Genomic DNA, 14,885 nt, shown 5'->3' with positions numbered 1-14,885 from the left:
AAGCCCCTTTCACATGATGCGATTCTTGCCGCAGCAGAGCTCGCCGCTCTCGTCGCAGAGCCACTGCGAGTCTACGACGGGCTTCCAACGAGTTGGTCGCATTGCCGCATCGCCGGTTCGACCGGGCCAGCCGTCAGCCAATATGATTCCGAGGCATACGTCACAGGAAACGACGGAGCGGAAGCTGTCGAAGCTGACTAGTTTCAAAAATAGTTTTTGCCTAAATGCAGGTTACATATAAATTAAAAGATATCGTACAATAAAATAAAAACAATACATCATGTTTGACATTTATTTTTTGAAAATACTTTCTTCGGAATCATCGGCCGCTCGGGCCGCACCGACATAAATCGCTGGGCGCTGTCAAGCATGTACATGGAGTTTTTTTTCCCTCCGACATGAGCATGTGAAACGGGCTGCTGCTATTGCCGTCGCAACGAGTGTGACCGGGCCGAATTGTGTCGTGTGCGAGCACCTTGTGAATCGGTCTTGAGTCTATGCTGCAGCCACACACCACACACAAGCAAACAACGCGACATACCGCCCGCCATCCTCGCACACACGCAATGAAAAGCACAAAGTGTCCCCAAGCCATTTACCTCCACCTCGATGCGCTTAACTCCATTTAGTTGGCCGCCACGAGCCTTGCCATAGCATCGGCGTTGGCGTTTTAGTGCCCGTGTTGTGTTCGATGGTGAGATTGAACCTTTGGAGAGAGAGAGCCCAGCGAGTTAGCTTGGCACTATGCGGGCTGGTAAGCGTAAGGTAAGCGGCTAAGAAGGACCCACAAGGGAAGCGGCGGATGGAAGAAATTAATGCCGCCGGCATAGATGAGGCGCGGACAAATTCGTGACGTCACGTCAAATATCAGGGGACCATGCGCGTTCTGAAACATTCACAAGAAAGACTAAAAGAGCAGATCCCAAAGCGAGAAAGAGCCCTCCATTTGCATTCTGCGGATACGGGTTGGTTGGCACGAATTCATGTCAAGCAACGAACCTTTTAAGCTCGAGATAAGTCGCTTGAATCCACTGCAAAATGCAGAGCTGTCATCTCAATTTATTTAAAGATATGCGTGGTTCTTGAATATTCGCCGTGAAGGTGGTGCGGCATTAAAGCATATAAAAAATTGGGATGCATGCATTTGCTCATATCGCGCTTGTTATGACTTTGTTAAAACGTGCGTACAAATATCAGGTCGCGCTTTGGCAACAGCGTACGCAAAGCGCTTACAAAACCAACAGCATCGAAACATTCATTTACTATAATCTTATCACTGCGCTGACATGACCAATGACGAAATGCTGGTCGGGACACGACGAGTTAGATTTCGATGCGTTGTTGCTGCGTGCTGCAATTACAGGGCATAGGTTTGATTTCTCATTGCAAATGTTTTTAAAATTAGCAAATAACCAGCGTTTCTAAATCATTAACGACCGATGAGACTATACGCCAAACGCAGTCCACCGTAAACGAAACTGGTCTCTGTAAATGGTTTATACATAAAAACCGGCGGCGATCCACTGGCACCTTGGGAACGCTGGGAAGGTACCGTTGCCACAGCAGTGGGTTGTTCGCTTTTTTTCATTGCACATTGTCAGAAGCAATATATGCAGAATTGGAGAAAGACCCCAGAAATCATCTTTATTGAAGAGAAATAACAACAAAGCGTTGTGCGTGCTCTGGCTGCAAACATTGGAGCCAACAATGCACTCGCAGTCTATCTGAATAGCATACAGAGCGGCAAGCTGTTGAATGCAAACGAAATTCTAAATACTAACACAAACCCTGTCTTCTGCTGATTGACATTTGTGTACCCGTTATGCAAATATTCGCACCAGATGAGTCTTCCGCACAAAAAATAAAAAGAAGGAACAGCCCCCTGTGCACACCTGCATAGAAGGCAATGGTAAGGTCTACAACATTAAATGAGAATAGCAGAAAAGTGGGGAAAAAACGTATAAGCGGAAAAGGTCAACGGTAACCAATACAAAAGACAGCACAACCGCTCATCACTCCTCCACTGCAATGTCTAACGACGTTTCCCTAGTCATGTACATTTGCCAAGGGAACTGACTCTGGCTCAGATAGAAAAGGCGAGGGCGTCGTGAAACAGCAGCTAATCGGTCGTCCTTCTCTTCTGAGAAGGAATAACGGTATTCTCTTTGCCCATAGTCACACGTCATCTCCACTGTCATGGCTTTAGCTAGTTGGTGAGTTTCACATGAGTTGCTTGAGAAGAACGCTACCTCCAGACGGTCAAAATTATTTCCTGCACGCCCCACGCGAACTCTGAAACACGTCTGTTGCTGGTGGCAACCCCTGAAAACAGTGGATAGACCGCTACCATTAAGTTTCTCATACAACAAACGCTCGAAACTTGGCAACTTAAGAAGAAAATGCTGCACCTTCTTTACTTTCCCGTCTAACGGGCTCGGATGGGCAGGTCTTTCAAGCTTCTGCAGCCAGATCAATGGATTGTAAGTACTTGCACGAAAGCGTATGTCTTTCAAGTAGTCCAACATCTCGATTACAGTTGCCTCAATGTTCTGAAAAATGTGCGTGCTTTCCTGGTGCTGTCCTAAAGGTGGCACATTTGTTATCCCCCCAGAAGCTCCGTTCCCCTCGGCCATACGAAGTTTTTGATGAGAAGTGCTCACGCATTGCTCCTCTCGGCGTGCTGCCGCCAAGGCGGCCGATAATTTTCCCGCGCTCTGCGTAACCACGGTGTCCGGAGTCTCCAAAATGGCAGCTAACATGATGCCGATTTCCTTGAGCCTCAGTTCGTGCACTCGCGTCTGCTCCACCAGCTCGTTCATACGGGTTTCAAGGACAGGCACAGTTGCCATTTCGCGGGCCTCAAGAGTTGGGGATGGGTCCTTCAAGGGTGCCCTCATTTCGGTCAGCTTGACGGAGACGTCCACCGTGTTCCTGTGCTGACGGTGTTGGGCGGGCGTCGCCAAAGGCATGATGTTGCTGCATCCGGTCGCGCAGTGCTTTGGGCGGTCTCCCTTCAGCATGTTGGAGCCGCACTGTGGACACGTGACTTCATGGAAGCTGCATTGCTCCTCAAAGTGCTGAAGCACAGCTTGCAGGTCGCCCACGAAGCTGCACCCGTTGTCTTCGTTCCAGCAGTGTGCCTTGAAATAAAACAGAATATATGTTTTGCGATTAGTTTTGGTTAGTACTCGATGGTTGTTGATATTTAACAGAATAAAACTGTCATTGCGGGGCGCTGCGTGTGATTGGACCTAGAGTGTGCTCTATACTCTACAAACCTATGGAAAATCGCGTATCCTAGAACAATTACACTTACGCGACCTCGAATGTAACTGATCACTCTTCATTTACTGCACCTGAATTTTACCAGAGGAACTACAAAAAGTAATCGGTATATTTTGCATTACTTTCCTGCTAACTACTTCCTGTCATACGTCGATTACAATAGATAGTGCAGATTCCTTAATATTTTCAAAGGAAGTTCCTTATCGGAGGTTTAGGCAATTTCGCCATCTTTCCTCTTGAAGAGATCTGCAGGTAAATCAATACTCCCTCCAAGTACGCGCTGCTGGGAAGAAAAGCAATTATATGCCTGCGCCATCTTGATCACTAGCTAGTGCAGAAAGCCTTCTCGTATTGTAATGATGGTTTCGACAGAATCCCTATTTTGGGAGCCTGCTAGAGAAATAATGGCGCAATCATGCTCTATGTGGAAGCTTCCGAAGTCGGTGCAGTTGAGACTGAAAAGGGCAGAAGCTATGACGCTTAATGCTACGCTCCATAGGAATGCCCCTAAAGAGGACTGGTCCTAAACTCGCATTTTCATGCGCACTACATTGAAAACAATTCACATTTTGTCGATCGTTGGTGAGGAGCGTGAAACAGAAGAGTAGAAACCATGGACATAAACAGTAAAACCAAGGAATAATGTTTGGTTTGGTTTGTGGGGTTTAACATCCCAAAGCGACCAAGGCTGCGAGAGACGTAGTGGAGGACTCCGGAAAGTTCGACCACCTGGGGTTCTTTAACATGCACTGACATCGCACAGCACACGGACGCCACTTCGTTTCGCCTCCATCGAAACGGAGCAGTCGAGACCGTGATTCGATCCCGCATCCTTGGGCACAGTAGTCGACCGCCGTAAGCACTGCGCCACCCCGGAGGGGCACGAAAGATAAGAAACTACAGCTAAACCAAAAATTTTTGTTCCTAGAGGACACTAACATTATGCGTGGAAAACACAAGAGGAACCCGCTCCTTTCACCTAAACGCCGAAGTGCCATCACTTGAAGGCCAACAGCAACAAAATGTTCCGCTCCGTAAGACGACCGCTTTCTTGTAGTGCATCAAGAGAGAGCTGTTGTGCCGGTGGGGTTATCACACAGTAGCCCACCGTCAACAGGGTTGTGCCAAGGAGTTGGTAACGCAGCGCTCGTCACCCGTTTCGTGAACGAGGGCTGTCAGCTCCCTGGGCGGTAGCGATGAATCCGAGTCGGCGTTGGTGAGATGAAGAAAAGGCTTTATACATTATTTACAGGCATTTAAACAACGACTTCGGCTCTGGGGCCGAAAGCTAACATAGCCGTGCGCGACTGTTCTCGCGCAGCGACGGCCGGGGAGATTCCGCCGCGTCCGCACTGTCAGGGGGCGAACTGCTCCCGATGGACGCTCGTGACGAACTCACACTCGGAGTCTCGAACGGAAGCACTTGAGACTCCGTTGCCGAGAACCGTTGACGCTCAAAATGGTCCAATCCGACGGCAGCACTTTCGCAGGGCCAATGGGAGAGCTTGCTGCGCTCTCGCTTCAAATATGCCGCGGGGCGAGAAGGGGTTCACCGTCAGGGCCACGGCGCGCCGTGCTGTCTGGACGTTCAGCGCATGTTGAAACACGTCGCTTCTGTCCCTTTGGTACGGCTCGCCTCCAGTGCATTGGTGCTTTGCAGAAAAGTATCCAAAGTTTGTGAAGGAGGCGTTCGCCGAAGAAGTTTGGCGTCCGGCTGAATTTCTAGGCGGCTTTGGCCAGGCACAACAGAGCCCTAAACGCGATATATAGAATTTGCAATTAAGCGTTTGTTTCAGGAATTGCTCGCAGAAAGCGTAGTTTCTCGAAATGAAACTGGAAAAAGGGCGGCGACCACTATAAACCAGAAGTGACGTAGAAACGAGCGCAATCAATCCCAGATACGCTGTAGCTGCGTACTGGTGGCTTGTTGCAGAGAAAGAGAGAGAGGGAAACTTTATTAACTCCAAAAGCAGTGAGAGCTCTGATGTTTGCGTCCTCATCGCAGGACTCCCGCGGCCTTTGCGGCCCGGTTGGCCCGTTCAACCAGCCAGAGCTAGGCTTCGAAATCCCTGCTGGACAGTGCAGCGTCCAAATGCTCCGGCGTGGCACTGAGAATTATTGGCACTGCATCAGTTTTCTGACAGGCCCATATTGTTCTCTCCTCACCACGGACATGTGTCCTGTATTGGCTGGGCGTATCTTGTCGTATATCGAAAGACTGGGATAAGATCCTAGTAGTAGCTTCCGCCATCAGACCCACTGCCCCTGAGACCCACTGCCCGTGTCTAACATCTTCTGAGGCCGAGAACACCGGCTTCGGTTCCCTGGAAGTGCGCCAAAAAGTCGCAGTAGGTAAAGGTTACCGACTCGGTCCCTTTGGCCTCTTGACCTCACTAGGTTTGCATATCCTCTACGAGATTGGCCTGGAGGTTTCCGGCAATGCCGTCGTGCTCCGGAGCCCAAATGATGTTTTTCAGTGCTATCTCCCAGCTCCAGGCACACATGCTTTCGCAACGCATATCCTAGCCTAGCTGAGCTTGAGCGACGGAATTTTTTTGTTAGGAAATTACTTAATTAGGTAATGATGTTATTTTTTCTAATTTGCTAATTATTGACTGCAGACTATGAATATAAATACAAAAATAAATAAACAATATAAAATAAATAAAAAAGTCCGCAGGAACAAGGTATGAGTCAGCTGGAAACGTATACCGCAGATATTTTCTAGTTATGAAAGTAATAGACTGAATTCTCGCATTAATTTTAATTAGCGCATTTCGGTTATTAGTGCCAATAGAGAATTAGAGCATTAGTTTTAATTAGCGCATTTCGGTTGTTAGTGCCAATAGAGAATTAGAAACTGTAAACAAAACGATGCCGAATTATTTTTCGTACTACTACCATAGTTTTCCAATCGGCGCCGAGTGGAGCAATTGCCGCAGCAGTTCCTCCACTGTATATTAGCAATAGCGGGGCGTAAATAGATGATGAAAACTTGAGTGATGGTTCCTTCAGAATTTTTTAAAATAGCAACGGTTTGATTAGACGGTGCTATCAACAAGCTGGTGGTGAAGTTGCCACCACGCTTCAAGAGCGCCGGGTAAATTTCTTCAAACGATTACCAAACAAGCAACGACACCTATTTAGAAATTTTAAAGTGATCGTTCGCAAATGTTGCGCACAGAACGACATGTCACGACCGAATTCCAACCGAGGAACAGCATTAATGCCAAGAATCAATTACGAGTGTGATGAACCAGCGCCGTAGAACAAGACTCGAAGACTCATTAACACCTCATGCAGCATCGAAATACTCTTGGAAGACAACGGAGTAGACATATCGCAAGGCGGCCGCGATAATCCCAAAAGGAAAAATCTTTTTAATTGCACGTGCTGCGACTACACTTATCAAAAATCTGAAGAATGTTTTGACATGTCTAAGCGCTCCCCTGAAGAGAGCCGCGCTTCTTTCAGCCACACGCCTTCCACCCACAGAACTTGTAAGACTAGGGCACCTCGATGCGCGCGCCCTCAGCTACGCATGCGAGGCAAAAGCGCCGACTATGGAGAGTTGTTGGCCACAGCAATACCATGCCGAATTCTGTCGCTCAGCTACGCACTGTACTCATTCCGCGCCCCTTTGCTCACCGATAGGGCTTTGAGCCTTTGAGCGAGAGATCCTCCTTTCGCTATCCTCCTTGCAGAAAGTCTCAGCAAGAAGCCACCTTTCGGCGCTGCCGCGAAACGTACAACCCCCGCTGCGGTCACAAAACGGCTATCAGTAGAACCGAAGAGAAAACACGGAGATAGGGTTATGATGGCTAGAGGAGACGTGAAAAGCGTTGTTTTCATGCGGAGGTAGGTGCGTTTAGACAGCTGGCTCCAGAAGGAGTCACCTTGACGCAGCAGATGAGTTTTGTGAAGCAGACGAAAAACGCGACTGACAGGGATATGCGCGAGCGGTGACGCAGGCAACCAGCGACGCGAAAGTGCAGCTTGACGAAGCAGACAACAAACGCCAATTGTTGAGGATATACGCCACCAGCGACCTAGGCGACATGAAATTGTTGAGGATATACGCCACCAGCGACCTAGGCGACATGACAGTGCAGCAACTAAAAGCAAACGACGAACGTGGTCAGGTCTGGCACCCTTAGAGCGTCGTAATATTTAGAACCTATCCGGCACCACAGAACCTGTGGAGCAGCGGCAGCACGGATCACCAGAGAGATTTAGCTTACCGTGATCCGCGATCCGCTACGGTGATCCGCCACCGCGCGTTCCACTGCGAATGCCCAGATCTCCTTGACGCGGATAGATTGCGCCACATACTTGATGTGGGCACATAGACCTTCCGCGTGGGGACCAATCAGCTTGTGCGCCCCGCCCACGCGCGGTAGAGGGTCCCGGTGGTGGATCACGGTAAGCTAAATCTCTCTATTATATCCAAGGGCCGTTTATCTATCTCCACTGCAGCCAAACTTCGCCTTTCCCAACGCTGGACTGGCGCTCTTAACTGTCTTACTCCATGCGGTCCACCTAAATGAGCCCACAGTGTTGAGGCTAGGCGCCTGTCTCCTCGTCCGCACAAAGCTGTGCACCTGAACTGCGCTGTGTTCTTACCAATTATTCGAAGCGAAGCATTTCATGAGCCTGACATCGTTATGAATCTATTTGATGACGATTAATTATTTTGTTATCCTCAAGAAGCAAAGAGCAGTACAGGTGTGCAACCGCTCAAATACGATTTTTAGCAAATTTTGGAGCAGCAAAGTTTCATCTGAGCTCGTCCAAATATACATTTTAAAACCCATATTTGAAGGAGCTCAGAGGAAAAAAGAAACTGAACTTTGCCGCGCGAATTCAAATTTTGGAGTCCTTAAACATGGATGAAACCTTACTTTCGAAACCTTACTTTCGAATGCGAGCCATAAAACCAAGGAGTTTAATTTTACAAACCTCGGGGACCGAGGAACGAAATGGTAAAAGCTAGAGAATATATATATATATATATATATATATATATATATATATATATTCTGCATCTAACGCGGTTTGACAGTCTTAATCACGGAATCTTATTGATGGTCGCAAGACTCGTAAAACACTGTTTTACTGTCTGCGAAATCCATAGCTTGTGTCGTGCGAGGGCAGCTCCGAGCCCAATTCGAAGCCATGACTGCGATCAGTCTGTGCCCAGGAGCGAGCCCAGTATAAAAACAGAATGCTGAAAAAGCAGAAACAGAAATAAGTCGAAAACAAAAACGGCAACCAAAATTCAAAAGGGCAAATGCCGAAAGCAGAAAAGAAAGCAAGTCGTAAGCAAAGAAAACTTTCAAGCGAGTGCTCCTTCAGCCAGTGATTTATGCTTTCTATGGGCTGGCGATGACTCGATGGTTTAAGGGGAGGTAGGCAAAGTTAATTTTGGCAATCTTATACCGCTGTCACACGGGCATTTCGAAGGCCCTCGAACCGACTTCCTGTCGACTCGAAGGCCTTCGAAAGCTGCCACACGGGCGTTTTCAATGACCACTGAGTCGATAGTCTATCAAGTCAAAGGAACAGCTCAGAGGTAGTTTAACAAAACTTGAAGTTGGGCTAGATGGTGCATTGTAATTTGACTGACAGCTCAGAGCTCTATCGAGATCTCGAAGGCCTTCGAACGTTGCGCAAGGTTGCTAGCGTTGATCCGAGAAGCGTCACGCACACACGTGCACAGCGCGTTTACGATACAAATACGTGAACAAGCGTTATTACTTTATATCTTTAATTTACGCGGTAAAATATTAATACCCGTAATAATTTTAAAATAGTATCGCTCTTTTTTTAGGCGTATTATTTATGTACTCTTCTCTACTACTGTAGCATGCGATGCCGAGAAAAACAAACGCAATGAAAAGCACAATCGTATGAACGCCAACGCGTTAAAAAAAAAAAAAAAAAAAAAAACAGTTCTCCTTGAATAACAACTAAACACCTGCAGTTACTAAAAAAAGGTAACAGCTATATTTTAGTTTGCATTTATAGAGAGATTTTAGTTCTTTAAGCAAAACCGAAAGCAACGATAGTGACGCACTAAAAGTTTGGTGCCAAACACCAGAACTATTTCAATAGCCTTCGAGTTTTGCCGTGTAGCAGCGGCACAACTCCTTCGAGTTCGATCGTGATTGAAAATCTCGAAGGCTATCAACTCAATCGCCTTTGAAGATGACCGTGTGACTGGGGTATTAGCCTCCACTGCGGCGTTATAGAGTTCAAAGCTACTGCGCATTTCCGGACCTGCTGACGCTCGAAATAAATTTCACATGTGGTACCAACTTAGCACTAACACAGAAGCCATGCCATACCTGACGCACCACCTACACTATCGACGACGGGAAGTGAGTCTATCGACGAGACAGCATAAGAACAACCTTGCTGTACCATTAATGGCCCAGTAAAATTAAAGCTTCCAAGAGCCGCATATAAAACTAGAACTTCACCCATTTAAAGCATGGAGCGCCTGAAACACAATGTTGAAGATTGTTCCAAAATCGCAAGTATGTATACCACAACGGCCCTTATCGCAATGCCGATCGTTACAAACGGTCCCTTTGCGTTATGGAGGCGCATCACGTACCGCAGGAGCTGAGACCTAAAGGGGATTTACCTGTGACCCGTGCAGTGAGGCATCCTAACGGTTCAGCGTACTCAAAGATTGCCGGAAGCAAGTGGAGAAAGCAAGAGGATGCAAGAGAAAACTATGAGTATATAGGCATTAGAGCGGCGCGACGCAATCTCAAAATAAAACTAACTAAAATGCCAGTCACGCGCGCTGCATTGTCTGAAACGTTGTGACTGGACTAACCATATCACGGCGGCAGAAAGTTCTCTCTCGAGGCATTTTAACACAGCGTGGCGCTAATTTAACAACTTTATCAAAATGACGCAATTGGCGCAGCTGTTGCACTCCTGGCAGTATCACTAAACAACGCTAACAGTAGCATTAAATACCCCGCCCCTCCTCCTCTTCCGTCGTAAGGAAAATACAAATATGCCAGACATACCTTCAGGTTCCCCGATTTCCCAGCAGGCATTTCGACCCAGTGGCACTGGTCTTCTTTGAAGCCCTGCCCGTCGAGAAGACAGACGCCTCGGCCATCTTTGATGCTGCTTGCATGGCACGGGTCGCAGAAAGAGTGCTGACACGGCAGCAGAACCGCTCTTTTGGGAAGCACACGGCACATATGGCAAATGTGGTAGTGAGACACGTCGTCGGCGAACCGCGTTGGCCGCCAATTAACGCCCCTGGCGAAGCCTTGCATACGATACCGAGCTGCTCTGCCCACACAAGCCATGTCGCGCAAAACCTACGGGGAAGACAGCCGGGTAAAAACTGTCTCTCCTATTCTACACACCAGTGAACACTAGAAACACTAGCTGCTGTCGGTCCCTCCCGCTCATCGCGCAGTCACGTGGTGACGCTACAGGGCAAATCAACCAATGAGCTTGGCGGGCACGCGGACGGCTCCTTGCCTTGCGGAGGAGGGGGAGGGAGGAGGGGGGGACGTCATGCTTGTTGCATTCTCTTTTTTTTTCAGTGATGAAAGTTCCAACCAACGTGTGCAGCGATCGACAAGTAAACCGCCCCCCCCCCCCCCCCCCCCCTTTTTTTTTTTCTTGTGTGTGCGGCGCGGGAGCGCAGCTTGAAATGCTTCAACCACTTCAACCCTCGTGATCTGCCGCCCGCGGAAAGCTTCGAGTTGCCCGCTGTTTTCAGTAGCTCGCAAGTTATTTGGTATGCCTCGGTCGTTAGAGGCCAGCGTTCAAATAAAGTGAACAGCTGCGTTGTAGCAGGCAACATCCAGTTTAGGAAATCTTTTTGCTTTATTTTTTTCAGCGAAAGTTTGGCCCTCAAAGGGGAGAGCTTCGTGTTTTTCAGCTAAAGCGGCCGAGCAGTGTGTTGTTCGTCGCAGTTTCTCCAAACGAAGAGATGGAGGACTGCTCGGGCACTTGGCATCGTGCGTGTCATATTTTCTCGGCTGTATAGCCAGAGCGGCGAACAGCTTTCTGGTGGCTGATATTGCCCTATTGTGATATTTCCTTTTATTAATACGAAAGTGTTACTTCGCTATGTTCACAGATATCTGTCCGCAGACTGCGTCCGGAAAATCGTGTCCGCAGCAGTTGAGTAATTGAGAAGTGATAGACGTTAATGAGGGGGTCAATAAATAGAGGGTGACCTAATGTTGTGTCCGAGAAAATAATTAAACCAATTAGTTATTTAGGTAAATAATTAGAGGCAACAAATGTAAAAGTTGTCCGCAGCAGTTGTGAGTAAAGGAGAAGTGGTAGAGGTTAATGATTCGTGTTAATCGATGGAGGGGGACGTAAAGTTGTGTCCGAAAAAATATTTAGACAAATAAGTTAATTAGGTAATTAATAGGAGGCAAGAAATGTAAAAGTAAAGGCGAAAATGGTCTGAATGGCCAATGGCTTGGCGCCACATTTGTGTGTATCAAATACTAAAATAGGTAAGTGTCAATCAGCGTGACATCAAGATGTATCAAATATATAATAGTTAATTAAATCAGTCAATTAAGGTGACGTCAAGGATGTGAATTCACGCAACCTCAAGTCGAGTCAAAAAGAGTATAGGAAGGGATTTACGCGCAATTCGAAAGTACCAAAAACTAAAATAGTTAAGTCATTCAATTAGGGTGACGTCAAGGATGTGAGGTCATGCAACCGGAAGTAGAACCGAAAAAGGGCATAGGAAGGGATTGGCGCAATCTGAAAGTGCCGAGGACTAAAATGGTTAAGCAAGAAGTGAATTAATGTAACGTCAAGGATGTGACGTCGCGCAACCGGAAGTAGGGCAGAAAAAGGGCATAGGAAGCAATTGACACGCAATTCGAAAGTACCAAAGACTAAAGTGAGTAAACAAGAAGTGAATTAATGGGACCTGGAGGATGTGACTTCCCGCAACCGGAAGTAGAGCCGAAAAAATGCATAGGAAGGGATTGGCACGCAATTTTAAGGTACCAAAGAATAAAATGGGTAAACAAGAAGTGAAATAAGCAACTATAAGCAACCAACAGCAGCATCCGTGCTTTCGCATTACTCCAATGGAGATTCTGCAGTGCTCTTTAATTCCTTTTCAGACATTTCTATCGGTACAAACCCTTAACGGCGTCGCCCTACGCAAAGTTCAGGAATATCGGTACCTATGCGTATCAGTCACGTCGGATCTTAGCTGGTCATCGCATGTTCATAATGTCGCTAAAAAAGCTACAAACAAATTATTATTTTTTTTTTGAAACGCGTGCTGCGTCATTCTACACCGTCCATAAAGGAACTCGCATATGTCACTCTTATCCATCCTGCACTTGAATACATCAGCATAGTGTGTTTCCCGTACGTGAAAAACGATGTAGCTATCTTAGAAAGCGTCTAGCGCAAAGCTGTTCGATTTATATTTAACAGTTATCGCCACACTGACTCGCCTAGTTAATTACTACGTCGCGCTTGCCTCCCCACAGTGTCTGATAGAGTAAAGGTGCACCGTCTGAAGTTTTTATTCCTACTACTCCAAAATACTTTTAAGATGGATCCGTCAGCCGTCATCCAAGTCAATCATTCAAGAAACACCCGTCATAAACACGCTCTCACGCTTCAGGAATTCTCATGTTCCAACACCTTCTTTTATTCCTTTTTTTTTTTTCACTTGCAGTGCGCGAGTGGAACACGCTTGACCCAGTAATGACACAACAGAACTCAACTGAAAAGTTTACCGAGCTTTTGGAAAAGTCGTTACTCCCGTCGAACACACCATGAATGTATCTTCTGCTAAATTTATTTTCTTGTGCTGTCCTTTTGGTTTCCATTGTTGCTGACTGTAACGCGAGTGTACCATTCTTTGTATACATTTATGTTGAAATTCTGAGTGCTGTATAGCTTTGTTCTTTGTACCTCGCCTTTGTTTCGAATTTTAGTGATGTGGGTTATCGATTCTGCCGCCTTAGGTCCTCTGGTATATTTGTTTACGCTTTGCTCTGTTTAACCACAGTGCACAATTTTTTTTCTACCCACCCCTGTTACAATCCCTCTAGGGAGTGAGAGTATTTTGAAATGATAAATAAATACTAATAAAACGCGTATAGCAGAAGTCATGGTTAGAAACGGGAACATTGGCGTGTTTAAAATCCCCATAGTTGTTATAGAGCATCACTCAGGTAGGACGCAACAAGAACGAACGCTTCCTTCAGGTAGCTCCTTTTATAGCCCGCCGGTGACGTTGTCATGAACACGTGATGACATCCCGTGGTCATGACAAGGTTGGCCTACGACGCATCATCTCTCCCCGATTAAAAATGCAAGCGTACAGGTGGCCGTCGCTGTCCGGTTGATCTTCGCAAACCTGGCGGGCCCTGCAGTTTCCGTCTCGTAGGCTGCTGGGCTATCTTGCGACGAGGCCGGAGCATCGTCCGCAGTTTCCTGCTTGCTAACGTCTCCAGGGGCTCTGTCTTCTGGTTCAGTCCGACGTCTCAGTTGGTCCAAATTCCGCCGCTGAAGACCTTGCTCCGAGTCAACGGAGACCATCCTGGACCCCTGTTCCTGGACTCCTGGAATCCTGGAATCCACCTGCGTCTTGCTCCGAAATTCAACCGCGAACTCTGTTCTTGTAAAACTACAGAGATGGTCACATGATAATGACTTAAAAATTAATACTGACAAAACTAAAGCTATTTTATTTCAACCAAAAATAAAGGTGTGAATTTAGAGTCCGAAATTGTTATAGGTCTCTCAAGAATTGAGCTTGTCCGGTCTGCGAAAACGCTAGTTGTGTTTTTTGACAGCCATATGTCATGGACTGATCACACAGACTTTCTTGCAGGAAAACTTGCGCAAGTCGCTGGTGTATACTGTTCAGTTTAACACCTCTGCCACCTAAGGCCAAACTATTTCTATACAACGCTCTTTTCCTGCGTCACGTACACTACTGAAGTCTCGTGTGGAATACGACGTCTGCTACAAACATAAATCGGTTATTCTTGCTTAAAAATAAGGTTCAATTCTTGACCCGGCCAACTTAGAGAACCCGAAAAGAATAGAGCATTGGTGAAGACCATAAAAAACAGCACACCTAAACTCAACGCGAAACTACACAAAACTAACTACTAGGCAAAACAAGCAAAGAGCGTCAGGCATAGATCTAGTCTTATCTAACTGCGCGAAACAGGCGAGCACTTCAGAGTTCATCAGAGTGCTAAGCTAAACTGCTTGAAATTAAGCATAGCTTGCAAGAAGAAAACATTTCTCACCTCGATTTTGTGAGCTTCAACAAGGCGTAATGTTATCGCGTCGACTTGCTTCCCGTTGAAGTACACGCAATGAACAGCAGTGCAGGTAATGACTTAATGTCAGAAACTTCTCAGGTTCCGAACTAAAACACACGCACTAAATGGGACTACATGTTTATTAGTCATATCGCCATCCGTGAAAGGAACATTTAGGCAACTGTTCTTCTACATGTTCACAAATGCTTCGAAAAAGAAAATATTATTGACAAAACTACTTTGATATTGTTACGGGGCGTTCTCGGGCTTTACGAGTCTGAG

General features: G+C 46.7%; 1 protein-coding gene across 1 annotated transcript; it reads right to left on the bottom strand.

The window, feature by feature from the left end:
• Positions 1-1,617: 1,617 nt before the first annotated feature.
• Positions 1,618-10,742, bottom strand: LOC146178967 (uncharacterized). The gene is made up of 2 exons (XM_084578675.1): positions 10,332-10,742; positions 1,618-3,140 (listed from the first exon to the last, which is right to left on the bottom strand). Exons 1-2 carry the CDS (start codon positions 10,620-10,622, stop codon positions 2,013-2,015), a joined length of 1,419 nt encoding a protein of 472 aa, XP_084434801.1. The 5' UTR covers positions 10,623-10,742; the 3' UTR covers positions 1,618-2,012.
• Between the last annotated feature and the right edge of the window lie 4,143 nt (positions 10,743-14,885).

Source organism: Amblyomma maculatum, chromosome 9 (genome assembly GCF_055883805.1).
Source record: "Amblyomma maculatum isolate TAMU_Amacu chromosome 9, ASM5588380v1, whole genome shotgun sequence".
Taxonomy (NCBI): Eukaryota; Metazoa; Arthropoda; class Arachnida; order Ixodida; family Ixodidae; genus Amblyomma; species Amblyomma maculatum.
The sequence above is the reverse complement of the archived record's forward strand: the minus strand, read 5'-3'. Positions and strand labels throughout refer to the sequence as shown.

What these genes read in the sequence shown, in the direction of transcription:
- LOC146178967 (XM_084578675.1), bottom strand. Translation starts at nt 10,622, where the DNA reads ATGGCTTGTGTGGGCAGAGCAGCTCGGTATCGTATGCAAGGCTTCGCC. An exon ending in GGAAATCGGGGAACCTGAAG is followed by an intron (nt 3,141 to 10,331) that starts GTATGTCTGGCA and finishes TTTTATTTCAAG; the next exon opens with GCACACTGCTGGAACGAAGA.